The following is a 24,992-nucleotide window of genomic DNA, read 5'->3' on the forward strand; positions in this document are numbered from 1 at the left end:
ACTCGTGAGAAGTGTGCCTCTTAGCTCAAGTAGATACAAGAGACTAAACAGGCAGCTTCTGTCCAGAGGTGACATGGGAAGGCAGAGAGGGTTAGGAGCTGGTTGAATGGACATGGGGAATCAGGGGTGGAAAGGAGGAGTGTGCTGTCACAGTATGGGGAGAGCAATTAGAGTCATATAACAATGTATGTATAAATTTTTATATGGGGGAAAGAAAAAAAAGAGGCCTTTTGCAGCAGATTTGCCCAATGCAATGCCTCATTTGATTTCTGACTCCTGCTTCCATGGGCATTGTTTGTGGATCCAAGTAAAATGAAATCCTTGACAACTTCAATCTTTTCTCCATTTATCATGATGTTGCTTATTGGTCCAGTTGTATTTTTGTTTTCTTTATGTTGAGGCATAATCCATACTGAAGGCTGTGGTCTTTGATCTTCATCAGTAAGTTCTTCAAATCCTCTTCACTTTCAGCAAGCAAGGTTGTGTCATCTACATATTGCAGGTTGTTAAGGAGTCTTCCTCCAATCCTGATGCCAAGTTCTTCTAACAAACCTTTATGGAGTACCACTGTGGGCTAGGTTTTCTGTCAGATTCTGGGGATACCAAGATAAAGATGTGGTGCCTGGTCTTCTGATTCTCATGCTCCCCCTAACACAATAGTCAAATACCTGCAATTCATCTGATTCAAGCAAATACTTGCCATTCCTGTAACGTATTGTGCTTTCATGCCTCAGTGCCTTGCACTTTCTTTTCTGCTGAGAATATCCTCACTTGTTTCATCTGACAAACTCCCTCTCATTCTTAAAAGACCCATCCTGAACGTCCTCTTTCCCATGAGGCTTTCCCAGCTAACCTGCTGGAATGAGTGTTCCCTCCTGGGGCTCACATTCTGTACATGGCTCTTCTCACCACTTAGCGGTGGGGGAGTGATCAGTTTACTTCTCTGTTATGCTGTCCCCACCTTCTATGGCCTGTAAACACGCTGAGGGAAGGGACCATGTCATGTATATCCTTGTGTCTTTCATGGTCCTGAGTACCAAGTGCTTAATGAAGACTGAATGTTGAAGGAATGCCTTTTTTTTGAACTAATAATTATGAATAAAAAGCCACCCGTATACATGTTTTTAAAATTCTGATGTCATTTATTGGCACAAAAATTATTCAGGTACAACATGGTGTCTAGACATGGCTATACTTTATACTTTGTGCATTCAGTTTAATATTTATTTTGCTCATAATTCCCAACATGTACTAGACCTTCCCTCTGTGTTCAGCACCTGCGTGACAGCATTTCTGTTTCCTAAGACCTTGCTCTTAACACGGAGCTTTCAGACCTCACTGAAAATACCCCAGGACTGTGCTGGGGTGGGCCACCCCACTACACTGTGATCTCTGCTGTGCGTCTGCTCAGTTGAGGCTGCCCAGCAGTCTGAATAATCTTGGGTTCAGGTCTTGGATTGACGTGTGTAAGTCGCAGCATCACTGGGTCAGGCAGAAGACAGACCTTTCCCCCCATTTTGGCCCATCTTGAAAATGCTGCTACTGCTGTCCATGGACCAGTGAGGTAATGGGATGAAGAAGGTGATGATCTCTGCTTCTCCTGGCTCCTTACAGTCCAGAATCCTAATGTGTCTCCTCCACGACCTGAGGCTTCTTGACTACGCTGAGTTTGTGGTATCCGTGCTGAGAGGAATGAGCAAGTCATTCTATCAGCAAACACTTATGAGTTCTCTTGTGAGTTCAGTCTAAACCCGTATTTCTAAAGTTATGGATCTTCTGTTCCCCCAAATCAATGGCTTGATGTATGTGATGTCACTGTGTTTCACTGTCCTGGGAACCAAATCAAGCCTTGTGTTTCTGAGAATATATTCTTCAACAGCAGCTAGAAAGTTGGCACAAACCAACTTTTAATATACAGTAGTTCTTTTCATTTACATTTCCAAATAGTTAACAAAGTCAAACTTTCTGACCACGGTTTCAGTTTAGTGGAAGTATATACCAAAGGACAAAAGCCTTGAGGGAAATGCTGTGGGCATGTCTGGGCCTCCAGTTACCAGAAAGGACACCTAAGAAGACAGACAGAAAAGGAATATTTTAATAATTTGAGCTTCTTCAAAGCTTTACACAGATACACTGAAAATGGAAAGACCAAGGTCTGACAACCCTGGGTCACTCCCTGAGATCTCCCACCACTAACTGTGTGGGACACACTCATCATTCCCGTCAAGGGCTGATATGTGTCAGGTCCCAGAAGGACACCTCCTCACCACCTCTCCCTTCAGGCATGCCTCAAGCAATTAATCAAAGCAGAGTCCAGAGTAGTCTTTGAGGTTACAATCCCAGATCATAAATGTCTTTTCATCTCCTTCTCTCTGTCACTGTTCTGACTTGTTTTTCTTTACCCTTACTGTATCTGAATTGACAGCAAAAACGCAAAAAGAACCCCTCTCAAAAAAAAAAAAAAAAAGAGCCTCACCTACTATCCTAAACCATTTCTCTTAATGTAATTTTATGTCACTGTTTGCCTTTCAAATATGCATCCATATTCCTCCAGTTTTGAATGTTCTAATGTGTCTTGTCTGCTCAGAATGAAGTAAGGACTCCTAGGACTCCTTTTTAGCACAATGAGCACACACAGTGAATAGAAAAATTGAAGAGACTGGGCCTGTCATTGCCCTTTGTACTTATTTTAACAAAGGTACTCTGTCTGAGATGCCCCCTCACCATCCAATGTAGCACTGGCAGAGGTTTTCATGGGACGTTGCTTGTTTGATGAGCAGCTCCACTTGGATTGGAACATCCAAAGTTTCATCATGAGAAAAGTCCCGACCTAGGACACGAGAAACAAAAACATTTTATCTGTACCTGGTTATCAACTCACTCCTTGTTACCTGTTTGGCCTGTCTATGCAACCCAAATCAGTTTATCTTCCTACGTGAGTATGAAGGATAGACAATAGTTGGGTTTAAAAATTCACCCCTAAGCGGCTTGAATAAACCCCAGTCTCCTGCTCTTAATACAGACTTGGTCCAAAGATGGTTAGTCCTGAAGTTGGCTAGGTTCAGGAGTGGCAAAGATCTGACCAGTGGGTTTATGAAGATTACCCTCCTCTGTTCCCAAATCACTTTTGAATGGAACAAGTGGACAAGAAACACTATTTTGTTTTAATCCTACTAGCCTCCATGTTTGAAAATTTACTCCCACAGGGCAGCTTGCATCCATTATAAATTCATAATCTCCAACCTCAAACGGGCACTCAGCACCAACTGGCAAACTTACAATGTTTCTCTGGTTGGCCTGCCTTTCCATCTCCACAAAGACAATTTCAAGTTCTCTGCTCCCTGCAAATATGCAAAACAACCTCCCCCTTTCTCCCTCTTAGCAGATGCCCTCACCTCCTACTTTACACAGTTAACTAGCCCATTAAACACAATTTTTGAGCCCTGATGATGTGTAAGGTGGTGTTCTCCTCGGTGCTGGATTCTCTCCACAGGAACTCCCTCTTCTTCTCCCCATCACCCTGGGAGAGCATACCCGCCTCCTAGTTAAGGCTAAACCTTCACCTGCGCTTTGGATCCCATTCCCTCCTGCATTCTTAGAAACTTTACAGTATTGATTATCCCTTCACTCATATCTTTAAGCACTCCCTCTCAACTGGATCCTTATCGCTGTTTTTTAAACACCTTCCTCTCTCCCATTAAAGAAAAAAACAAAGTTTCCTATTCAACCACTCAGCCCTTTCCAGCAACTGTCCTCTCTCCTCCCCTGCTCAGCCAAACTTCTTGAGAGTTTTTAACCTTGTCTCCAATCCCTCACTTCTCTCTCCCTCATTCTGCAGTCTCTTCAGTTGCTGCAGTCTGGCTGCCAGGCTCATCATGGCTTTTCCAAAGGTCACCAATGACCTCGAGCCATCGTTGACTCCTCCCCGCCCCTCATGTCCCATCATTAACCCTTCTGATTTTGCCTCCTAAAGATCTCTTGAGTCCATACAACGTCTCTCTGTTCCACTACTACCACCTAGTTTAATCAGCTATCCTATCTTGCCTGGATGATGGCAGGAACCTCTTGCTGGGTGTATTTGCCTGCCTCCCTCTAATCCATTCTCTACAGGACAGCCATAGCAGGCAGAATTTCATGATACAAAGCTGCTCAGGCCCTCCAACCCCAACCCTACTTAAAACCCTTCAGTGGCTTCCCACTGCCCTTAGAATAGAAGGTAAAGCTATAAGGCCCTGAAATGGTGTGGCTCTGGCCTACTCAGAGTCAAACATTTTGCCCTTCACACCTCCCATCTTGCTTTCTCTGCTCTAGCCAAACTAGCCTTCTTTTGGACTCTATCTTCTATGTTCCCTCTTACCACAGGGCCCTTGCACATGCTATTTCCTCTGCCAGATGCAATCTATCCCTAATTAACTCCTATTTCAGATTTTAGCTCATGAATTGTTTCCTTAAGGTAGCTTTTCCTGAGCCCCCTAAACTAAACCTCCCGAATATAGGCATCATGGCCTCATGTCCCTCTCTTCCACTGAATACAGTGTTGCTCTTTAGACTCTGAGCCCCCTGAACCGTTTTTACCAACACTGTTTCTTCAGCATCTAGCACTTGTAGGTACTCAACACATATATTGACTACAAAACTAGGGCATCGGCCCTCACGCTAAGTGCTTTAGCACTCCATGTCTCATCTGGTCCTCACCCTCCTCTCCAGATGAACAGACAGAGGCTCAGCTGTCACATAGGAAGCAAGCGGTGGAGCTGGGGTCTCTGGCCTCTCTGACATCAATTCTCCATGTCACTCCATCTCCCTCTCAGAAGATGATCAATTTAAGACGCCTCCTTTTCAAAACTATGCATTTCTCCCCTTCCATTCTCTCCACTCCATAACCTCTACCAAAGTCTAGATAGGCAATGAGTTGGAGTAGTCAGATTTGCTCTTAAATCAAGTCATGATGATAAAAAACATTTTCCTGCACTTGGCTGATTTTGGACCCAACAGAACTTTTTAAAAATAAGATTAGACTAATCCTAAATAATGTTGTTATTGGTCATCAGAAAGAAGAACCAGAGAGGGGCCCTATGTGATGGCCTCAGAGAAACTCCAGCTAGCTGAATGGGAGTCAGAGTTCATGCACCAACACCCTTGGACGTGGGGCTGACCACCCACCACTCAAGGAAGGCAAAAGTCTTCTGCAGACTTTATGTTCCTGTTAAACAAACATATGCACAGACTCACCAGTGAGCTTATCTCGAACCCTGTTAATAATCTGAATGGCTTTCTTATTTAGGGCCTCTGGTTTCACCAAACCGTCTCCAACTAGAATACACGAAAGGAGAATTAACAGTGAGAATTGGATCATCACAAGAGGTTCAATGGATGCCCCTGTTTTTCTTAAACATTCACTTTTCTAGTGTTGAGCAATCTGTGTCTATCTTTGTCCTCAGAATATAATGAGAAATTCATGGAATCTTTTCTGCTCAAAGGCGGTTTTGTTGCTTCATCTTACAGACCTCCTCCCATGGTACAACACAGCTGCTATTTTCTTAAAGAGATCGTCATTGGTGCAACTCCTCAGAGGTCAGACTTACTAAAAGAATGAATAGATTCTGGTACTGTAGTTCCCGTTTTCTTATGGGCTGGTTCCCCAAGCTCTACACCGTCCAAAATTTCTAGGAGAAAAAAAAAAGCACTTAGCAGAAACTCAAATACTGAGAAGCCACTGTTCCATGATATTAGCCTCTAATTCTTACATACTATCTGTACTCCCTTTAATTCCTGCTCTACCTACCTCAAACGGGAAAGGAGAGAGGAAGTATTAATGTTACTCTAAGTATTTAAAACTTTTTAAACCTGCAAAGTCATTTTCAAATGTGAGTTGTTATTATTATTGAAGAATATGGTACATATCAGAATTGAAACAAGAATTTTCAAGCAACTAGCATTAATCAAAAAGCAGTTGCCTGCAACCAATGTCACGAAACTACTTGTGTATAAATTTTTTGAATGGGAAACTAATATGCTTTTGAAGCTTTCACCTAAGCACAAAAAAAGCAGTTGCTGTTAGGTCAACTCTGACTCATGGTGACCCCATGTGTGTCAGAGTAGAATTGTGCTCCATAGGGTTTTCAACAGCTATGATTTTTCAAAAGAAGATCACAGGCCTTTCTTCCAAGGTGCCTCTGAGTGTACTCAAACTTCCAACCTTTTGGTTAGCAGCCAAGAGTATTAACCGTTGGCACCAACCAGGGTCTCCTAAACTCCTTGATGGCAGCTAACAACAACGACAGCACTAATAAAATGTTCTGACAGAGAGAACAGGAGCATGGGTCAAAGATCTGTTGACAAAACTCGCTTGGTTTGACAAAAACTGATAATGACAAAGAAAATTAGCTTCACAAGAGGTCACACCCATGAGTGAACTGTTATTCTTTGTACGAATTTACACATCAATTCTGGGTAGAAAAAATCCTCAAGTTTTAGAATCATCCTCCACTGATTATGGTCTTCAGCAAAGAGAGAAGAGCGTGGAAGCAGAATGATGAAGTTATGTAAACACTGCCCTTGTATACCACAGATCTTCAAAGGAAAGCTAGTGATAATAACACTTTTATTAATGACTCTATCGAATTTGACTTTTGTCTTAGTCACCCAGAGCTGCTATAACAGAAATACCACAATTGGATGGCTTTAACGAAGAGAAATTTATTTCTTCACAGTAAAATAGGCTAAAAGTCCAAATTCAGGGCATCAGCTCCAGGGGAAGGCTTTCTCTCTCTGTCGGCCTTCTCATCAGTCCTCCCCCAGACTAGGAACTTCTCCGTGCAGGGACCCTAGGTCCAAAGGATGCGCTCTGCTCCCAGCACTGCTTTCTTGGTGGTATGAGGTCTCTGCTAGCTTCTCTCTTTTGTATGTCAAGAGACTGCCTCAGGACACAATCCAATCTTGTAGACTGAGTCCTGCCTCACTAACACAACTGCTGCCCATCCTCCCTCGCTAACATCATAGAGGCAGGATTTACAACATACAGGAAAATCACAAAATACCGGGACTCACAGCCCAGCCAAATTGATACACACATTTTTTGGGGAACATAATTCAATCCACGACAACTTTTAAACCACGTTATAAAAACAACCTGGCCCACCATCATCTGGTGCCACTAGAACTTGCTGTCCTAATTCCCCTCTACATACTGTAGGAGTGTACAGGAGTCACCCGATCACTTACTAATGAGTAACTTATTAATGACTTATACATGAGGTGGACCCTGAGAATTAGACCAATAAGCTTCAGCATCCTTTGGATGAGACTAGTCATTTGCACAAGGTAATCCAGAGAGTGTGGCAAATATGGGCCTGGGTGGGTTAACCAAAATACTTGTTGCTGTCGAGTTGATTTCAACTCAGTTAGGCAGTCACAAACTCTGTCAAGTGTCCAGGGTAGAGGCCACGCATATTCATAAATGATACTCTCACCCAGTGCCAGGATGCCAGGCATGTTTATAAATGATACTCACCCAGTGCCAGGATGCCAGGAATGTTTGTAATGATCCTCTTACCCAGTACCAGGACGCCAGGCATGTTTATAAATGATACTCTCACCCAGTGCTCCAATTTATTGCCGGGAATACCCTTTCCTTTCCACCCACCCAGATTCCATCCATTCAATAAGGCTCAGCCTAAATTTCACCAACCCGAGGAAAGCTCTCTTAACTACTACAGTTCAGAATGATTCCTTTCTCTGAATTCCCACAGCCCTTCTATTCCAACCAAACCACATGGTACTTGATGACACTGGTAGAACGTACTGTTCTCTTATTGTTTCATGGACATTTTAGTTGATTTTATAATGTGATTCTGTGCTTCTTTAAGTACTGTTGGTATCTCACATTTTCTTTTTCCATCCCTAAACAGTATTTGGCTTACCTAAGTAACTAGTTGCAAATGTTTTATAAATATTTATAGAGAATATTTGCTTTCTTATACTGTGACAGTAGCTCTCAAAGTGTGAACTGTGTAGGATATTATTAGATGTTATGAGGGGGGAGAAAAAGGGAGACCTGGTGGCACTGTGGTGCATGGCTACTAACCAAAAAGTCAGCAGTTCAAACCCACCTGCTACTCCAAGGGGGAAAGACGTGGCAGTCTGCTCCCATAAAGTTTACAGCCTTGGGAACCCTATGGGGCAGTTCTACTCTGTCCTATAAGGTTGCTATGAGTCAGAATCCACTCGACCACAACAGGTTTTATTAGGAAAAAAAAGGGTGGGCAGCTGGGGTGGGGAAGGCTAAGCAAAGCTAAACAGCTTTAGTGTAAGACTTATGAGAGCTTTCAATACACAGAAGTGTGTTCTGACCCTTGCAGGGGCATGTGTTTTCCCGGGACTGGGTTCTGTGGACACAATGTTTCCTGTGGCTTCATGGCTCGTCTGGCAACAATGTAAGTGAATTTCTACTGCTTTCCCCTTTCCATTTCTGAGCTTTAGGACCGAGGTAATATAGCTGGTAATCCAATCCAGGCACCATTAAAGTGCATATTAAATAACAGCTAATATTCAGACATAATTTGAACTGTGTAGATTAAGATCAGATAATTTGGTAAAAATTTCTGAGCTTTAGGTACCTACTCCCTCCTGAGAAGCATTAAATAAAAAAACATACATTGGGTGCTTGATGCTCAGTCAATCTTTCTAGCCCAAGTTTTGGAAGTTAAATAAAGTGACAGCATCTCTGGAAAACTATCACTGTTCATAACCTCTAGAAAAAGATTTTCACATCCTTCACATTCAGTGTTGATTGCTGCTTTAAGTCATGCTTCCTAATGACAATAACAAAGCTTACCCTGTTTAGAAACACTCGGGACAAAGGGACAGAAACTGCAGTCTCCCCTGGGGTGCACCCACCTACTGACTGGCCGGCAGAGTAGGAATCTGTCCTTGTTCGGGATCGCTTGTTGCCTTTGGTATTTGCTAAGGAAATAAATAATGGGAGTGTTAAAAAAAAGTACCTCAAATGTTGACTTGAAAAAAACTTACACTGATATGATATTTTCTTATAATAAGCATATAATTTTCCCAAAAGCTATGCCTCTTAAGGGAGAACCAAACATATATTATTCACGAGTAAATGGGAGGTGTTAGCAGGAGTAACCCAATCCAGAGGGACAAGCTATACAGTTGATTTGTATTTAGACAAGGTAATATAGGTAATATAAGGTGAAAGTATGACTTTATTGCAGTGAATTTGAAGGCTCTTGTTAGTAAACTTCCTTTAAGGAGGTAGATTGTGAAATTGCTGTCCCAAGACACAAATGTTTGTATTTCCCATCAAAATTCCAGCTGGGTAAACTCTACATGAAACCCAAACAAACACAAATCACTTGCGTACTTACTTAATTTATCCTGAAAAATATTTTAATTCATATCTACATTGATAATGAGGGTTTTCTGTTCTAGTTAATAAAAATACTCAAAATTCATTTCTGGCCATCAGAGTTGCTCAGTGAAAATGTAATTCAATAGCTTGACAGTGTATCTCAGACTCCAGGCTTGAAGGGGGATAGGCTAATGACATGTAGCATGTCGGATATTCCTAATTTGGGAGTACGGTGGATTGGCAATGGATCTGTCAACCCCAGCTCCCATGCCCTTGATAATACTTACTGTCCATCAGCCTCCAGTTCAGCAAGGGGTCATAGACGAAGGCTTCCAGCACAGCCATGACACTATCCTTGTGTTCCCGAAGCACTTCCATCACTGTGTGGCATGTGATTCTGTAGTTGCCATCCAGGCCAGTAACCTGCAGAAGGGACACAGCCACCACCATAAGAGTGTCTGACTCAGGCCCCTTGATGTCTTGAGACTAAAAGCAAGTTGAGAGGGTTTGTGATCCTCACTGAGGAAGCAGCCACAGGCCATTTCTGAGCTATCAGGCTGGGATGTTTCAGGAGCAAGGAGTCAAGTCAGGACTGTGGTACTTATGAAACAAAGGTCGGATATGAAGAGTGGTACAGCTGTCAAAGATGTCTAACACAATGGAAAATAATAGGAAACTATTACAGAAATAACATGGGCTGTCTTGGGAACTACTGAGAGTCTAACAGGCAAGCCTGTCTTTGTTAGAGACGGTCTTAATTTGCATTGGCCCCACTCCAAAAGAGCTTGTTCCCAATATCTACTTACCTCCATAGCATTGGTCAACATTCTCGTTAGTCTAAATGGAATCTTCTCTGGGAATTTCTCCCTGGTCATAGCAACCTAGAGTGTAATAGTGGGAGAAAAAAATCAAAGCCATTGGTTAGATTGTTTTCATGAAAGTCAGGTGAAAGCAGGTGGCTTTGCCTTGCATCACTAGCACTGATTTCAATTATAGCATATAAATGAAGTAGTTCAAGGTTAGAGAGGGGGTCTTCTCACAGGTGTTTGAAAGATGACTGAAAAAAAAGAAGAAGAAAAAAAGAAGGATATATGTGCCCAGGCCTTCACCAGCAGGCACTGTGGAGGATGAAGAACTCCACTTAAAGAGGGGTAATCAGCAGCCCTTGCCACAGGGGAGATTATAGTCCAGCTAAAGCAAGTGTCCAACAGCATGGGTTTCATTTCTTAGACTGACTTTCTGTTGCCTTGGTAGGAAAGGTAGGGATAAGGTTAATGCATTTTGCACTTAAGTTTGCCCAAACTGTCAGAGAAGGCTGACAACTGATCATTTGGGAAGGTGAGTTTTCTGTGGTGTTCTAGAACATGTGTTTACCTCAAAGCAGTCCCCAAAGTCAATGTGCAGGATCTTCCCACTCAGCCGGTCAAGCATCAAGTTGGATGGGTGCCTTTGAGAAGCAAAAGAGAGACCAGGGAGTGATTAACAGAGCAGCACTTATGAATAAGTCAACAAGTATGTGATACTCTAGGCCAGGGGTCAGCAAACTACAGCCCTCAGGCCAAATGTAACCCACCACCTGTTTTAGTGGTAGGTGAAAAAAATTTTGGAACACAGCCACGCTTGGTTTACGTATTGTCTGTGGCTGCTTTAGTGCTATAAAGCAGAGTTGAATAGTTGTGTCAGAGACCGTATGGCCTGCAAAGCCTAAAATATTTATTATTTGGCCCTTTAGAGAATGTTTGCTGACCCGTACTCTAGGCCCAAAACGAGGCTTTATCTGTGTGGTGTTGTTCTGTGATATGAACAATAATTTGCTCTGAGGCCTTTGGTCACAGGATAAATAGCTTTCTGGCAGTGTTGGCATCTCAGAGTGACAAGGCTCTGTCATTGCTACCCAGCAGCTCTCACAGTGTTTTGTCTCCTGGAGCCCCTGAGCCAATCCAGGCACGATAACCTGGCTCTTGCCAACAGACATTCTGCTCTTCCTCCTGGCTAGTTTTATCTTTTTTTAAAACAAGAAATTTATTATTTTTGTGGGATAAAATTATTTTTATTCCCAAGGAATTGCATGACACATGATCCCATGAGAAAAACAGGAGATATCAGAGTACTATTTTTCCTAAGTTCTTTTGTGTCAATTTCTGAATATTCCTGAATTACTTTTTCAGACAGTACATTTGGATGAAATTTATTATGTAAAAATATCAGAAGGATCTACTTGGGCTGGTTTCAATTACAGAAGTGGAATTATTCATCTTAACACAGTGGTGATTGATAAATGTTTATTGAATGAATAAAATCAATCAGATTTAGTATGATTTTTAATAAATTAAGCCAACCTATGAAGAAAGTAGTACCCTTGAACTATGGTTTTCCTTCTCTCTAGTTTGATATATTATTCTGTTGGCATGGATAATAAATAAGGGACTAAAGTTGATGCTGCAAAAGAGGCCTGAAGTATAAAATACAAATATTTATTCACCAAATGGTCATAAATCTCACTGGAAAACAAAATGAAACCATTCAAGAAAATGACAGCGGAGAAAAAAGACTAAGAGAAACAAACTGAATTTGCTCACCTATCTCCCAGGCCCAAAATATACCCAACCATAGACATGACTGCTAAAGAGCGGGTGTAATTGGTTCTTCGGTCAAACCACACCTAGAACACAGAAGCGCATGTGAAACAAGGCTCTAAAAACTTGAACTGGTTTCAACATAATTATACCCAAATCAGTTGTTTACTTATTCCATCAATAGCCAGTTAGGACGTATAATGAAATGAAGCTCTCATTCACAATTACAATAATAATAAACTGTGCCTAGGGATAAACTCAATTAGAAACGTGCAGGACTTGGATGAATAAATAAATTAAACTTTGCTTAGAAACATAAAGACCTGAGTAAATGAAAAGATATTCACTTAAGACTGTAAAGATGTGAGCTCCTCCCAAATTATTTGATACATTTAATGCCATTCCAATAAAAAGTCAGTGGTAGATTTTTGGGGAACTTGACAAAATAACCCTAAAATTCATCTGGAAGAAAAAAATACATGAAAATATCAATGAAAAGAGGCTTGTATTAATAGTATGGTACTTGAGGAGAAACAGGCAGAAAGATCAATGAGCTAGAATAGAAGCCCTAGAAAGAAATCCTAGGGCACAGAAGAATTTGGTGTATAATAAAAATGGAATCTTTTCAACAGTGGGGAAGGGATAGATTATTTGGTAAATAGTGTGGTGTTGGCTAATCATCTTGAAAATAATCAAGTTATACCCTAAGCTTAAAATAGAAGTCCCTGGGTGGAGCAGATAGTTAAGCGCTGGACTACTAACTGAAAGGCTGGCAGTTCAAACCCAGACAGCGGCACTTCAGAAGACAGGCCAGGGGATCTGCTTCCAAAAGGTCACAGCCTTGAAAATCCTATGGAGCAGGTCTACTCTGCACACACTGGGTTGCCATGAGTTGGAATCAACTCAACAGCAGCTAACAACAAGCTGAAAATAAATTCCAAATTGGGTTAAGGATATAAATGTAAAAAATGAAATCTCAGAATTAGTACAAGAAAATATAGATAAAAAGATGTGTAATCTTGAGGTGGAGAGGGTCTTTCTAAATATAAAGCCAAATGTAGAAACCTTAAAGGATTAAAAATCTGATAACATCTAACTTAAAAAATCTGTATATCCAAAACAAAACAAACCCCAAACCAAAGGACATAATATTAAAAAAATTTAAAAAACCAAATAAACATAAAATTTACAACATATATGAAAAATATATCTTTAATATTAGGAGCCCTAGTGGCACAGTGGTTAAAGTGCTTGGCTGTGAACTGAAAGGTCTATGGTTTGAACCCACCAGCCACTCTGCAGGAGAAAGATGAGGCAGTCTGCTTCTGTAAAAATTTACAGCCTTGGAAATCCTACAGGGCAGTTCTACTCTGTTGCTATGAGTCGGAATTGACTCAACAGCAATGAGTTTGGCTTTTGGTTAGCCTTAATATACAAAGAGCTATAAAGAGTTCAAACACTACTGTAAGCAAGAGGAGAAACTCCTAAATCTAAGTCTGCTAAATTGAATGGTTTACTCGTTTATCTTTTGTTATAAGAGACTGTATATCATCTACAGTTAATCAACCAAAAGGGGTCCAGCATGTGTGCATGAACAAATGCGAAAGCTATCCCAAAGGGGATGCAAAGAGAGCACAAACAGCTAAGTGTGCCTCACCTCTGAGCTGGGGCTCTTCAGCCACAGAAGCTTGGCCAGGTCATCCCCTGCGGTGTTGTTAACAGCGTGCTCAAACACCTCCACCTTCTGCATTAGAGTCAAGTGGTCATAGTCCGGAGCCATCTATGTCAGGACATACCAAGTGTTTAAGAGAGCAGCTAAGACAGTCCAGCTCAGATCCAGAAGAAACAAGGTCCAGATAGAGCTGGGTTCTAATTTCCCTACCCACCCAAAAGGAGATGGGAAATAAGAACATTGCAAAAGGAGAAACTGAGTGGCTACTCTGAACTGATGATGACAGGAACTTCCAGGGCTTCAGGGTAAAATATTAGGCTCTCACCTCAGTACAAGCCCACTGGTGTGAAGGACAGCAGTGGAGGCTTTGAAGTTTCGACTAACACGCAATTCTCTTTCTTATTACTTACACATCTACTAAACATTATCTCCCCACATAGCCACTGCTCTGTATACATTAGGGGTTCAGGAATATATGTCCAGTCTCAACTAAGATGATGAAGAATCAACTTCTTGGCTTTAGGGTCTCTTAGAGACGGTTATCTGTTTTAGGACCCATTTCATCAAACCTTCTTCAACGGTGAATTCTCTCAAATAGATTTGTCAGTGACTGACGTACACATGAGAACTAGAAAGACAGCTCTGTGTGGATTCCTGGACTCATGAGTTTTGCTCCATGACACTGAAAGTATGCTGGGCTTGGCAGCCTCATCACATACCCGTAACATGATGCGATGCTCAATGTTGAGGAGGATTTTCTTTTTCTCCCTGTAGTCCCGGATGAGGGCGTGCAGTGTGTCACAGTGGGGGACCCAGCCGATCAGGCCCGAGTTGGTTGATAAAGGGATGACGGCATACCTCTGGATGCTGGCACCCGCAGGAAGGCAGGGTTATTATACAGTAAACAGAGTACACTTTTGATCACTCATGACAACATGCAAACTATTTTTCACGACCCCCTTACACCGGGCTGTTGTGAGGTGTGTAACGAGGGGCCTTTGTGAGAGCGCTTTGTGTAGGGCTGAGCATCACACAAAGACAGAGTGTGCTGACAGTACAGAAGGAGCATCAGGCTCCTCAACTTGCCTAACACACTAATTGCTTTGGGGGAACAATCAAGCAATTGTCTCTAACGTAGATAATAACCTCCCAAACGAATACTCATATTTTTAATAGAAAGGACCCTGGGGGGTACAAGCGATTAACATACTTGGCTACTAACTGAAAGGTCAGAGGTTTGAGCCCACCCAGAGGCACCTTGGAAGAAAGGCCTGGTGATCTATTTCTTTTCAATGAAAAAAATCAGCCATTGAAAACACTATGGAGCATAGTTCTACTAGGACATAGGTGGAGTTGCCAGGATTTGGAACTGACTTGATGGCAACTGGTTGGGATTTTTTTTTTTTTTTAACAGAATACTGACAGTAGGGAGGGTTTTCCTGGGCTTTTTAATCCCACAAGGGGTTAAGTACATCAAATCTGCAGAATCTCCAGTCTAGTGGCACAAATTGTTTCATTCTGGACCCTCTGGATGTTGTTAAAGGCATTTCCTAAAGAGTAGACTAAACATTCTGGAGAATTTTCCTTATTGTGTTTGACACTGACGACTTCCGGCCAGGTATATAGTTTTGTAACTTATTTGGTAAAGGTACATGACTACATAGGACAGATATAGGAAAAAACGGGAAGCCTTCTCAGATTGTTGCTGTCTTTACAGCATTCTGAATACCTGAGGTTTTTCCGGAGAGAGGTTGGGTCGTTGGCTAGCAGGGTGTTAACCAGGCCGAAGAGCTGCATCACCCGCTCGTCTTGTCGCAGGTCTTCGTGGCCCTTCAGGAGGAAAACAAACTCGTGCCCATTGCTGCCTGTGAGCAATAGTAAAAGCAGTTAGAGTAGGTCAGAGGGTCTAAAATCCTTTAGTTGTTAGACCACCACTGTACTCAACAGATCCTACAGACTACATCCCACTGCCGTAGAGTCAATTCCGACACATAGCAACACTACAGGACAGAGTACAACTGCCCCATAGGGTTTCCAAGGCTGTAAATCTTTATGGAAGCAGACTGTCACATCTTTCTCCCACAGAGCAGCTGGTGGGTTTGAACCACTGATCTTTCAGTTATCAGTCGAGCACTTTAATCACTGTGCCATCAGGAGCCCCTCACAGACCACACATATACCTTATCTAATCCCATTTTCTCTAAAAAAGACAAAAACACTCCCTAGAATTGATAAGAATGGCCCTGCTTTTGATGGTCTCCCAATAAGATGCTGTTCAAATTATAAAACATAGAAAACTTATGTCTTTGAGAACCAGGAATCTCTGCACAGATATCATCTTCATCATCATCAGCGTCTCCCCCTCAGATCCCCTCTCTGCCCTTCTGTCCTGCTCCAACCAAGAAGCCTGACCACTACAGACCATCCACATGGGCTCCCTGCTGGGCTTGGCCAATGAGGGGCAAAGCAGGAGGTCAGAGGGTGAGAAGAAGGAAAGGTCAGAGTATCTGACCCCCCACAACCAGCCTGGCCCAGTTCCAGAAGCAGCTACATCTATCTGGGCTACAGCTTCTGCTGATGGCACCTCCTTCAGAGTTATAATTCTTGCTGGGTTCCTGTAGCACCAATCTCTCTCCTTGCCCTTCAGGCCTGGAGGGTGAAGTGAGGGGTAGGTAATATCTTCTCATTGTTGCTTGCTCCTGGGTGCTTTCTGTTGGTTCTCTGAACTCTGCTCACATCTCTGAAAGCAGCTCCTTCACTGAATTCTCTTTAATTAAACACTGACGAGAACCTGACTGACATGTTTTAGTATTAGAAGACACTAGCCTATGCAGAGACAGTCACCTGTGGGCCATGGTTAAGATGTACTGGTGGTGGTGCATAATCGCTGTATTTAAAAAACATAGAGCATTACTAGAGAGGGTGAGAGGCCTCAAGGTGCCACCAGAGTAAGCAGGCCTACCGAAACCATCCCAGACAGGTAACCCTCTACTGCTAAGGTGAATGCTAGAGGCCGTTTGCTTAACAAACCTCACCGAGAATTTCTCAAACTCATTTCTACTTCAGTTTGTTTAATTTCACACAATTATTTTCCACAAAGAGAAAAAGTAATGGTAAAAAAGAGGCTCCTTCTTCAACATAGCTCATTGCCTTCCCCATTTGCATCCAGATGCCTCCTCAGTTCTAACACCTGCCCACTATAATCAACTCTCCACGTTAAATGCCTTTATGGTCCATTCCACCTGCTCTTGTGCATTATCATTACACTTCACTTACACAAGCACAATGATATGAACAAACTAAGAGTCCTAGGGAGAATGTAATGAAGGGAAATGCATTTGTCCTCTATTTCTCTCTCAGCAAACATGCGGGAGATGGAGCATATGAAAGATTAGTGTGAGTGGCGAGCAGTCATTTCAGAAGGGGAGGGGGACACTCAGCTAGGGTGGGAGGGAGGAAGCAGGTGTCATAAGTGCACAATGGTCCTTACCCATAAGTGTCAACTTCCGGGGCCTCTGCTTGGATGTGATGACTTGCAAAGACGGTGCTATGGACTGAATGCGAATGATCGGCTGGTTGGGGTCATACGTTCCTGGCACAGCCAATTCAAGGTCCCGGCACATCAGAAGTTTTGGGGAGACGTATTGCAGCTCTAAGGATGTAAGCTGTGAACAATTGCCAGAGGCTTTAGTTTTCTGCCTCCTGGGAGGAATTTAAAGGCAATTTAAGTATTTTTCAGTGGAGAGCGAATAGCAATTACTTGTCCCTAAATCTGTAGGTAGGAGTGAAACCAGATGCCTCTGAACGAGTGTTAGAAGGTTCACATATAGGGAAGCAGAAGGAACTCTAATGCCACTTCACCCTGAAAAGCCTACCTGAGGCAGTTGCTTTGAGATTCGTCTGAACACATGATAATAGAGGTCCCAGGCTTGGGTGAGGTCCTTGACATTGCCTGATTTCATGTACTTCCTGCACCACTCTTGGGCCTCCATTAAATCTCGACCATATGCCTGAGAGGGAAGCAGGGAAATCTGAAAATCATCAAGGTGTCCACTAAGCCACAGGCCAAATTCCCAAGCACATGCAGTAATTCCTTAGGAGCAGACTATGACTGGAAGCCACTGGCACAGGATTGAGTAGCAAGAGAGGCTTTACAGTTCTCTAATCCTGGAGCTTCTGAACCATTAAACTCGTTGTGACTCACAGCCACCCCATAAGACGGGGTAGAACTGCCCCATAGGGTTTTCAAGGCTGTAATCTTTATGGATGCGGACCGCCATATCTTTCTCCCACAGAGCAGCTGGTGGGTTCAAACCACTGACCTTTTGGTTAGCAGTAGAGTGCTTAACCACTGTAACACCAGGGCTCCATTCTGAACCATCAGGGTGCCTTATTAGGTAAGGTAAGGTGATTCAAACCCCCTCCAGAAGAACCTCGGAAGACAGGCCTGGAAATCTGCTTGTGAAAGTTCACAGCCTTGAAAACCTCATGGAGCAGTTATACTAATCTACTATGCACAGATGGTATTGCCATGAGTTGGAATCGACTGAATGCCAACAAACAACAACAAGGCTGGAGGAGAGATAGGATGACTTCTGGAGGTCTCTTGTGGTTTTCCAGTTAAATTTTTAGGAGGGTTCTTGTAACTTAATGCCAATTAAATATCTGGTGTTCTTGTAACCAGTGACCTCTGTTGGAGTACATTTTATGAAAGTTGGCAGAGAGGCTAGAGAAAAAGGAGTCTAACAAAGGCTCTGGGTAATGTCATCTAGTTTTTTTTTTTTTAATCCCATACCTGATTGAAGGATGTTTCCTTCAGGGTCTGGGGCCCCCGTTCCATCATAGCATGCAGGGGCTCCAGCACCTCAAACATGCCTTTCACGTTCCTCTCCCCAAAGTACAAGCGAGATGCCTCTTCCAGGCCTTCGTGCCACATCTCATGCCAGAGGATGGCCACTCGGATCAGCTCCTCACTCACCTGGGTCAGAGGGGAAGGAGAGAAGCACCAGGGATAAGCAAACTCAGACACGTCTCTCTTGGAGAAATAGGAGGTACTCCTTCTGGCAGCCAGAGGGAGCACGTAGCATGGTCTTGAGGAAGAAAGAAAAATCTCACTCGCGACCTCTGGGAAGGTAACCACAGTCAGGGAGGTCCCGCCTGGGCTCGACTCACCATCATGGCCTGCTGTACCAGGGTGTTACTGTGCTCACACATGTTCTTCAGAATCTTGTTGGCTGCATTGTGACGGGCTGTGGTGGTCGACTTAGAAGCCACAGTCAGGGGGTAGATGAGGGCCTAGAGCAAATACAGAGGGGATATTTATAGACAGATGTGTGAAAGGAAATTGGCACTCACTGTAGGATGACAAAAGAAATGGGGAGTATGATATTAACACCCAGGAAGCGGGCTGCTCAATCTTGCACGGAATGGCCTTCCCTTCAGGGCCACTGGGACTGCTGGCTGGGCAGAGCCTCCTGGGGGCAGGACAGAACCTTGGCTCCCAGTCACCGCACCTGTGTCTCTAAAGAAGATTTAGAAAAGGCTGGACACCACACGAAAGGTAAGTGGTTAGGTGAGTCCTGGGCTAGGGTCTCCACATACCTGGGGATGGTATCGCCCAATGTCGGTGAGAAGCTGGTGAATGAGACGTCCCACCAAGGGCCTGGGCGTATCAATTCTTGCGATGAGTTGAGGTATAACCTGGTATTCACAAAGACACAGTAGGCAGCATACGAGATGGAAACAACATGAGTTTATTCTAGACAAAGACCAGCTCGTTTAACTTGTTTTGGCTGATGCTGTTAGGCTCTGAAATGGTTCATTCCCCTCTGCTCTCTAAAAGAAACTAAAGAGAATATGGAGTCTTGACCTTATGCCCACCCCTACTTCCCTACCCGTGTACGACACGGGCTGCTGTGCTACTCTGAACACTGCATGACTCCAGGAGGGGGGAGGAGAGGGAAGCTGACCTTTCTTACCTGTAACCAAGTATCAATCTGGATCGCTTTCACCCCTTCCACTAAAGCTTCATTTACATCTGGCCAGTGACCATAATCAAACCATAAAGTGAGGACTCTGGAAAAGAAAAAACGAGAAAGTCACAGAAAATTTAGTTTCCCAGTGTTGGTTTGTGTTTCATCCTTAAGGCTCTTGAGGAGAACTGGCAGGGACGTGAGTCGGTGGTTCCCTAACGTGTTGGTGTCTGGGCCACTCGGGAGTGGGTCAGTGGTGATGACTGGCAGTGCTCTTGACTAAACACCATGAGGATCATCCTACTTGAATGATTATTTCATTCCCGATAATGTAGAGGGATCACCGTGGTGTAAACTCAGAAATCTAACAGATGAGCCCATGGATAACCCTTCGAGAACCACAGATGTTTGCATGTATACAAACAGTTACCTTTAGAACCTGACAACAGAAAACCTGGCACTTGGCCATCCGGAGATCCCCACATGAAGGAGGAGGCTGCCCTCGTTACCTATAACCTCTGGATTGACTGGTTTGTACCATTTATTTAGACCTCAAAAAGCTGCCTCTAAGAGCTAAAGGGATTTCAGAAATATCATGAGAAACAGACGGGTTTATTATTCGCTGCGTGATAGAACTACACACTGAGTTCTTGTTCCACTTCTCCTCCTTCATCTTGTGCATTTCACCCAGAGAGGTGGGGCCTGATCAGCTGTTATGCCTCAAACGGTACCACAAAGAAAGGCCCGTACACTGACTGGGTGTACTGATTGGTGGGGGTGGGGGAGGGAAAGAGGAACTTTATGCGTAACTTCTTTTTTTTAAATAATATTTTATTGTGTTTTCGGTGAAGGTTTACACCATAGTTTAGGTTGCCATTCAACAATTTGTACACAAGCTGTTCGGTGTCATTGGTTACATTCTTCACAATGTGTGAACATTCTCATTATTTCTGTTCTGATTGTTCTCTTTCCATTAATCTAGGTATTGTTTTATGACATTGGTTATCAACCCCACAACATGTCAACTCTCCCTTCTCAATCTTGGGTTCCCTATTACCAGCTTTCCTGTCTCCTCCTGCCTTCTCGTCTTTGCCCCTGGGCTGTCCTGCCCCTTTAGTCTCATTTTGTTGTATGGGCCTGTCTGATCTTTGGCTAAAGGGTGAACCTCAGGAGTGACTTAATTCCTGAGCTAAAAGGGTGGCTGGGGGCCATACTCTCGGGGTTTCTCCAGTCTGTCAGGCCAGTAAGTCTGGTCTTTTTTTGTGAGTTAGAATTTTGTTCTACATTTCTCTCCAGCCCTGTCTGGGACCCTCTATTGTGATTCCTGTCACAGCAGTCAGTGGTGGTAGCTGGGCACCATCTAGTTGTACGGGACTATGTGTAACTTCTGTGTTCTGCCATTAACATGGCCTACCAGGGTTTTACTTCCCCTTCTCTGATACCTGAGCGTATCCTGGAGGTTGTTGCCTCGTGACAAAGAGATTGAACGGAAGAAGCCCTGGACGGCAGGGACAGTGTACATCAAGAGGGTCTTGGACAAATCCTGTTGGGACAAACACGTTAGTGACACTTTTGTCTCAGCTTTCTCATCTGTAAAATGGGCATAACAGCATGCTAATAGTACCTACTTCAAAGAGTGGTTACAGGGATTAAATCAGTTCAATATAAAAAGCTTTCAGGTAAGTACCTGGCACACAGTAAGCACTCAGTAAATGATAACTGTGTCAAACTATTATTATCTTGCACTAACTTCATTAACAGGCAGAAAGAGATGGGGCTGAGGCTCCGAACATGTTGATCTCTGGGCCTGCCAGCTGCCCCAGTGTATTCTGAATTGACAGCCCAAGGGGAGGTGGAAGAGGAGAGAAAAAGGCAGAGAGTGGATCCCGACAGGCCTCGCTCAGTGTGGACCTGCAGATGTGCATGGCCACCCCCACATAGGTGCAGCACATTAAGAGAATGAGCTCACTCACAAGAAAAACACTTGAGGAACTTGTTCTTCAGCTCGGGGGCTATGTTGGCTTCCGAAACATGAATATATACACAAACACTGTCTCAAGCAATGCTGGATGGCAAATAAGCAATATTCTCCAGCCTCATCTGGCACTTGAGAGTAAAGCCTTGAGTTCCTTTAAGCTTAACAAATATTCCACTCCTCAGAGAGCCTGGCACCTGGGCTGGCTCTTAATGGCAGAAAAGGGAAGGAAGGGTACCTCAGTGACCTTCTTCTGCAGGGGAGATGGGGTAGGGCTGTTCTCAGTGCTCTCAGCTTCGCTCTCGCTGTTGCTGCCCTCCGTGCTGGTGGCAGTGGCAGCGGCAGTGGCTGCTGTGGTGGCAGCAGTGGTGGTGTTGGTGATGTTGGCCCCACTGGTGTGACGCAGTTTCTTCTTCTCATCACGGGCTTGGTTCTGATGTTTGTAGTGCAGCACAGCTTCAAAGTTCATCACTGCCCATGCGTGCCAGGCCTGGGAAGGAGGGAGGAAAGGGTCAAAGACAGACAATGGGGCTGTGATCAACGGCAGCATGAGGTGACTTAGAAGAGCATAATGGCAAAACTGAGAAACAGCTCTGACTGCCTTTTCTTCTCGGTCATCAGTAGAGTAAAACTTTATTTAAATTAAACACTAAGGAATGAGGCCTTTTACTAAATTCAAAGTGATTCACTCATTTTGAGGAATACTTACTATATAAGTGCCATGTGGGGAGGAGCATATCAAGAGGTACAAGGCATGGACCCTGCCTCAGGGAATCTTTTTTTTTAAAGTAGCAATGCATATTTTATTGTTTTTCACATAGAAAAAAATTTAAGAGGAGACGATCACATTGACAAATTTACTCTGTTCCATAAATTTCAGCAATTAAACTCAACTGGTAATTCTAGTGACAGAGTATAAAACTGTGCAAGCCTTACCAGCAAGCACAGAAATGTTGAAATACTTAAATCTTTTGTTTTTTAAATTAATTTTTTTTAAATTGTGCTTTAGGTGAAAGTTTACAGCTCAAGTTAGTTTCTCATACAAAAATTTATACACACATTGCTATGTGACCCTAGTTGCTATCCCTATAATGTGACAACACACTCCTTTCTACCCCGGATTTCCCGAGTCCATTCAACCAGTTCCTATCCTTTTCTGCCTTCACATCTCATCCAGCCAGGAGCCGCCCATTTAGTCTCATGCATCTACTTGAACTAAGAAGCACACTCTTCATGAGTATCATTTTATGTCTTATAGTCCAGTCTAATCTTTGAAGAGTTGGCTTCGGGAATGGTTTTAGTTCACCTCAGGGACTCTTATAATCTGGTAGGGGAGCTCACTCGCAAATCTGAAGACTTAAATAGCATACAAGGCAGAAAGAGACCGGGGCAATAAGAGATGGGCAACGAGAATACCAAACACGAAGTTTTCTACCAGGCATAAGGACTGGGAAAGTTTCATGTAGGGGAGGGATTTAGAGTGGGTCTTGAAGAGCAGACTTGGACAGGGCAAGGAGGGCACAACACAGAGGGCAGCAGTGAGGACTTCTTGGCAGAGGGAAGCACAGGAACAAAGACACAAGGTGGGCAAGCACAGGGAGGCTCACGGGAAACACTAAATAGACTGATCTGGCTGAACCTTGGGGCCGTGAAGAAGAACAGTGCTGGCAAGGTCAGAGCAGCTTGGTCAGACTGTGGAGAACCAGGCATGCCAGTAAGACTGTGGAGGACCAGGCATGCCAGTAAGACTGTGGAGGACCAGGCATGCCAGTAAGACTGTGGAGGACCAGGCATGCCAGGCCTAGGAGGTCCCGTTTTCCTCTGCAGGAAACATAGCTTCACTGGGTTTGAAAGATTCCTTTGGCAGCAGTGTATAAAACAGATGATTTAAAAGAGCACAAACTTTGGGCAAGCAGCCAGTTGTTACAATGATGAAGGCCTGAACTGGGTCACAAGACAGTGGGGAAGGAAGGACACTGAGGGCATGGGGCATTACAGAGGGTGAATCTCATTCGTCCGTCTAGGCGTAACACCTGGCTCACGGCATGACAAGAGAGCCAGTGCCCAGAGACTGTTGGATGGAAGAAGCCTTTAGTGCTTATTTGGATGTAGGAGGAACTATTCATGCTCTGAGCTTTTGAGCTGCAGTGACTGTATAGTACACCACTGCCCGGTGTAGAGGGCATGACAAAGAACTTGGTTTGGCGCACGGTTAAGTCTGCAGTGATAGTAGGGCATTAAACAATCTACTATTAGCTGGATTTCTTGGATAATCAAGAAATTCCTTTGTGTCTCTTGCTGAAAGTCCTTCTATAACATAAATGTGTCCAATCTCCTATCTAAGCAAAACAGACTGATCATGTTGTTGTTGGCTGCCACTGAGTCAGTTCTGACTCATGGCGACCCAGTGTACAATAGAACAAAAAAAACTGATCACACTTCACCTTCTTTGATGAGTAAGAATTCTACAATGATGCAGATTCAGTTTTCTGGTACCTTCATTTATTCAACGAATACCTCTCATATATCTACTATGTGCCAGGCACTGAGGTGTGGACACAGTGAATAAGACAGAAACAGTGACTGTGCACACACAGGACTAAAACACTAATGGTAGAAGACACTATATATATCCAAAAAGACCCACACTAGGAAATGCTTTTAAAAACTAAAACTAAAATTCCTGGAACCAGCTTTTTTCTTGTGATTTGCTTCTTTCCTAAAAGTTAAATATGCAGAAGTAATTCTGGCTAGGAGATAGTTCTGATTAGTAAGGTTCCAGCTAATCATGAGTTTACTGGATATATTTCTTCAGCTTTGGACATGCAGCTATCCTAGAAAGGGTAATTACTGCTGCTATTACAAAATAGGCATTTTTTGGATCAGAATGAAGCATGCTTAAACCAGGGTAAGATTTTCATTATAAATGCTGCTGTGGTCTTAAGGTGCATATTTTGAACCCGGAGGGCTTTATTTACAAAGGTATTAGGAAGTTAAGGAGACACTGAAAAGAAATCAATAAGCATCTATGACATCTGCTATATCAAGCAGCTATCACTAGAAGGCCCTTCAGAAAAGATGTAAAAACATGGGAATGTGCGCTTTCACCAAAGTTGTATACTTCCAAGAGTCATTTCTCCTTAAGTCAATAATATCTCTCATACTGTTTCTAATCTCATTGTTCATCTGTTTGAAAAATTTCCTGTGACATAACAGGATGTTACCCAAGACTTTCCAGTAAAAACAGAGAAAGTTAAGTTCTTAGGCTGAGGAGCAGGCAGAGCTGGAAATCAGAAAGAAGCTGGGAAGGAAAAGATGACTCAAGGGAAGATGAAGTCCCACAGATTAACCATGTGTCCAGGTGCTCCTAGGAAAACAGACAACTAAGAGTCTACAAGACAGGAGCAGTGCAAGCACATACATGGCA

The 24,992-nt window shown here is 43.3% G+C and overlaps 1 protein-coding gene across 1 annotated transcript in view; it reads right to left on the minus strand.

Moving 5' to 3' along the window:
* Positions 1–1,115: 1,115 nt before the first annotated feature.
* Positions 1,116–24,992, minus strand: part of MTOR (mechanistic target of rapamycin kinase) — a 138,928-nt gene continuing 115,051 nt past the window's right edge. The window contains exons 39-58 of the mRNA XM_004385165.1: positions 21,804–22,055; positions 21,033–21,133; positions 19,597–19,693; positions 19,220–19,318; positions 18,791–18,913; positions 18,414–18,596; positions 17,494–17,628; positions 17,109–17,283; positions 15,348–15,483; positions 14,338–14,485; positions 13,604–13,726; positions 11,950–12,032; positions 10,745–10,817; positions 10,177–10,251; positions 9,658–9,793; positions 8,899–8,964; positions 5,586–5,666; positions 5,233–5,313; positions 2,725–2,830; positions 1,116–2,066 (exon numbers count right to left, since the gene is read on the minus strand). Of these exons, the coding sequence (XP_004385222.1) occupies positions 2,051–2,066; positions 2,725–2,830; positions 5,233–5,313; positions 5,586–5,666; positions 8,899–8,964; positions 9,658–9,793; positions 10,177–10,251; positions 10,745–10,817; positions 11,950–12,032; positions 13,604–13,726; positions 14,338–14,485; positions 15,348–15,483; positions 17,109–17,283; positions 17,494–17,628; positions 18,414–18,596; positions 18,791–18,913; positions 19,220–19,318; positions 19,597–19,693; positions 21,033–21,133; positions 21,804–22,055 (2,289 nt within the window). The 3' untranslated portion in view covers positions 1,116–2,050. The remainder of the gene's footprint in view (positions 2,067–2,724; positions 2,831–5,232; positions 5,314–5,585; positions 5,667–8,898; positions 8,965–9,657; positions 9,794–10,176; positions 10,252–10,744; positions 10,818–11,949; positions 12,033–13,603; positions 13,727–14,337; positions 14,486–15,347; positions 15,484–17,108; positions 17,284–17,493; positions 17,629–18,413; positions 18,597–18,790; positions 18,914–19,219; positions 19,319–19,596; positions 19,694–21,032; positions 21,134–21,803; positions 22,056–24,992) is intronic.

The sequence above is a fragment of the Trichechus manatus genome, unplaced genomic scaffold (genome assembly GCF_000243295.1).
Source record: "Trichechus manatus latirostris isolate Lorelei unplaced genomic scaffold, TriManLat1.0 scaffold00133, whole genome shotgun sequence".
Taxonomy (NCBI): Eukaryota; Metazoa; Chordata; class Mammalia; order Sirenia; family Trichechidae; genus Trichechus; species Trichechus manatus.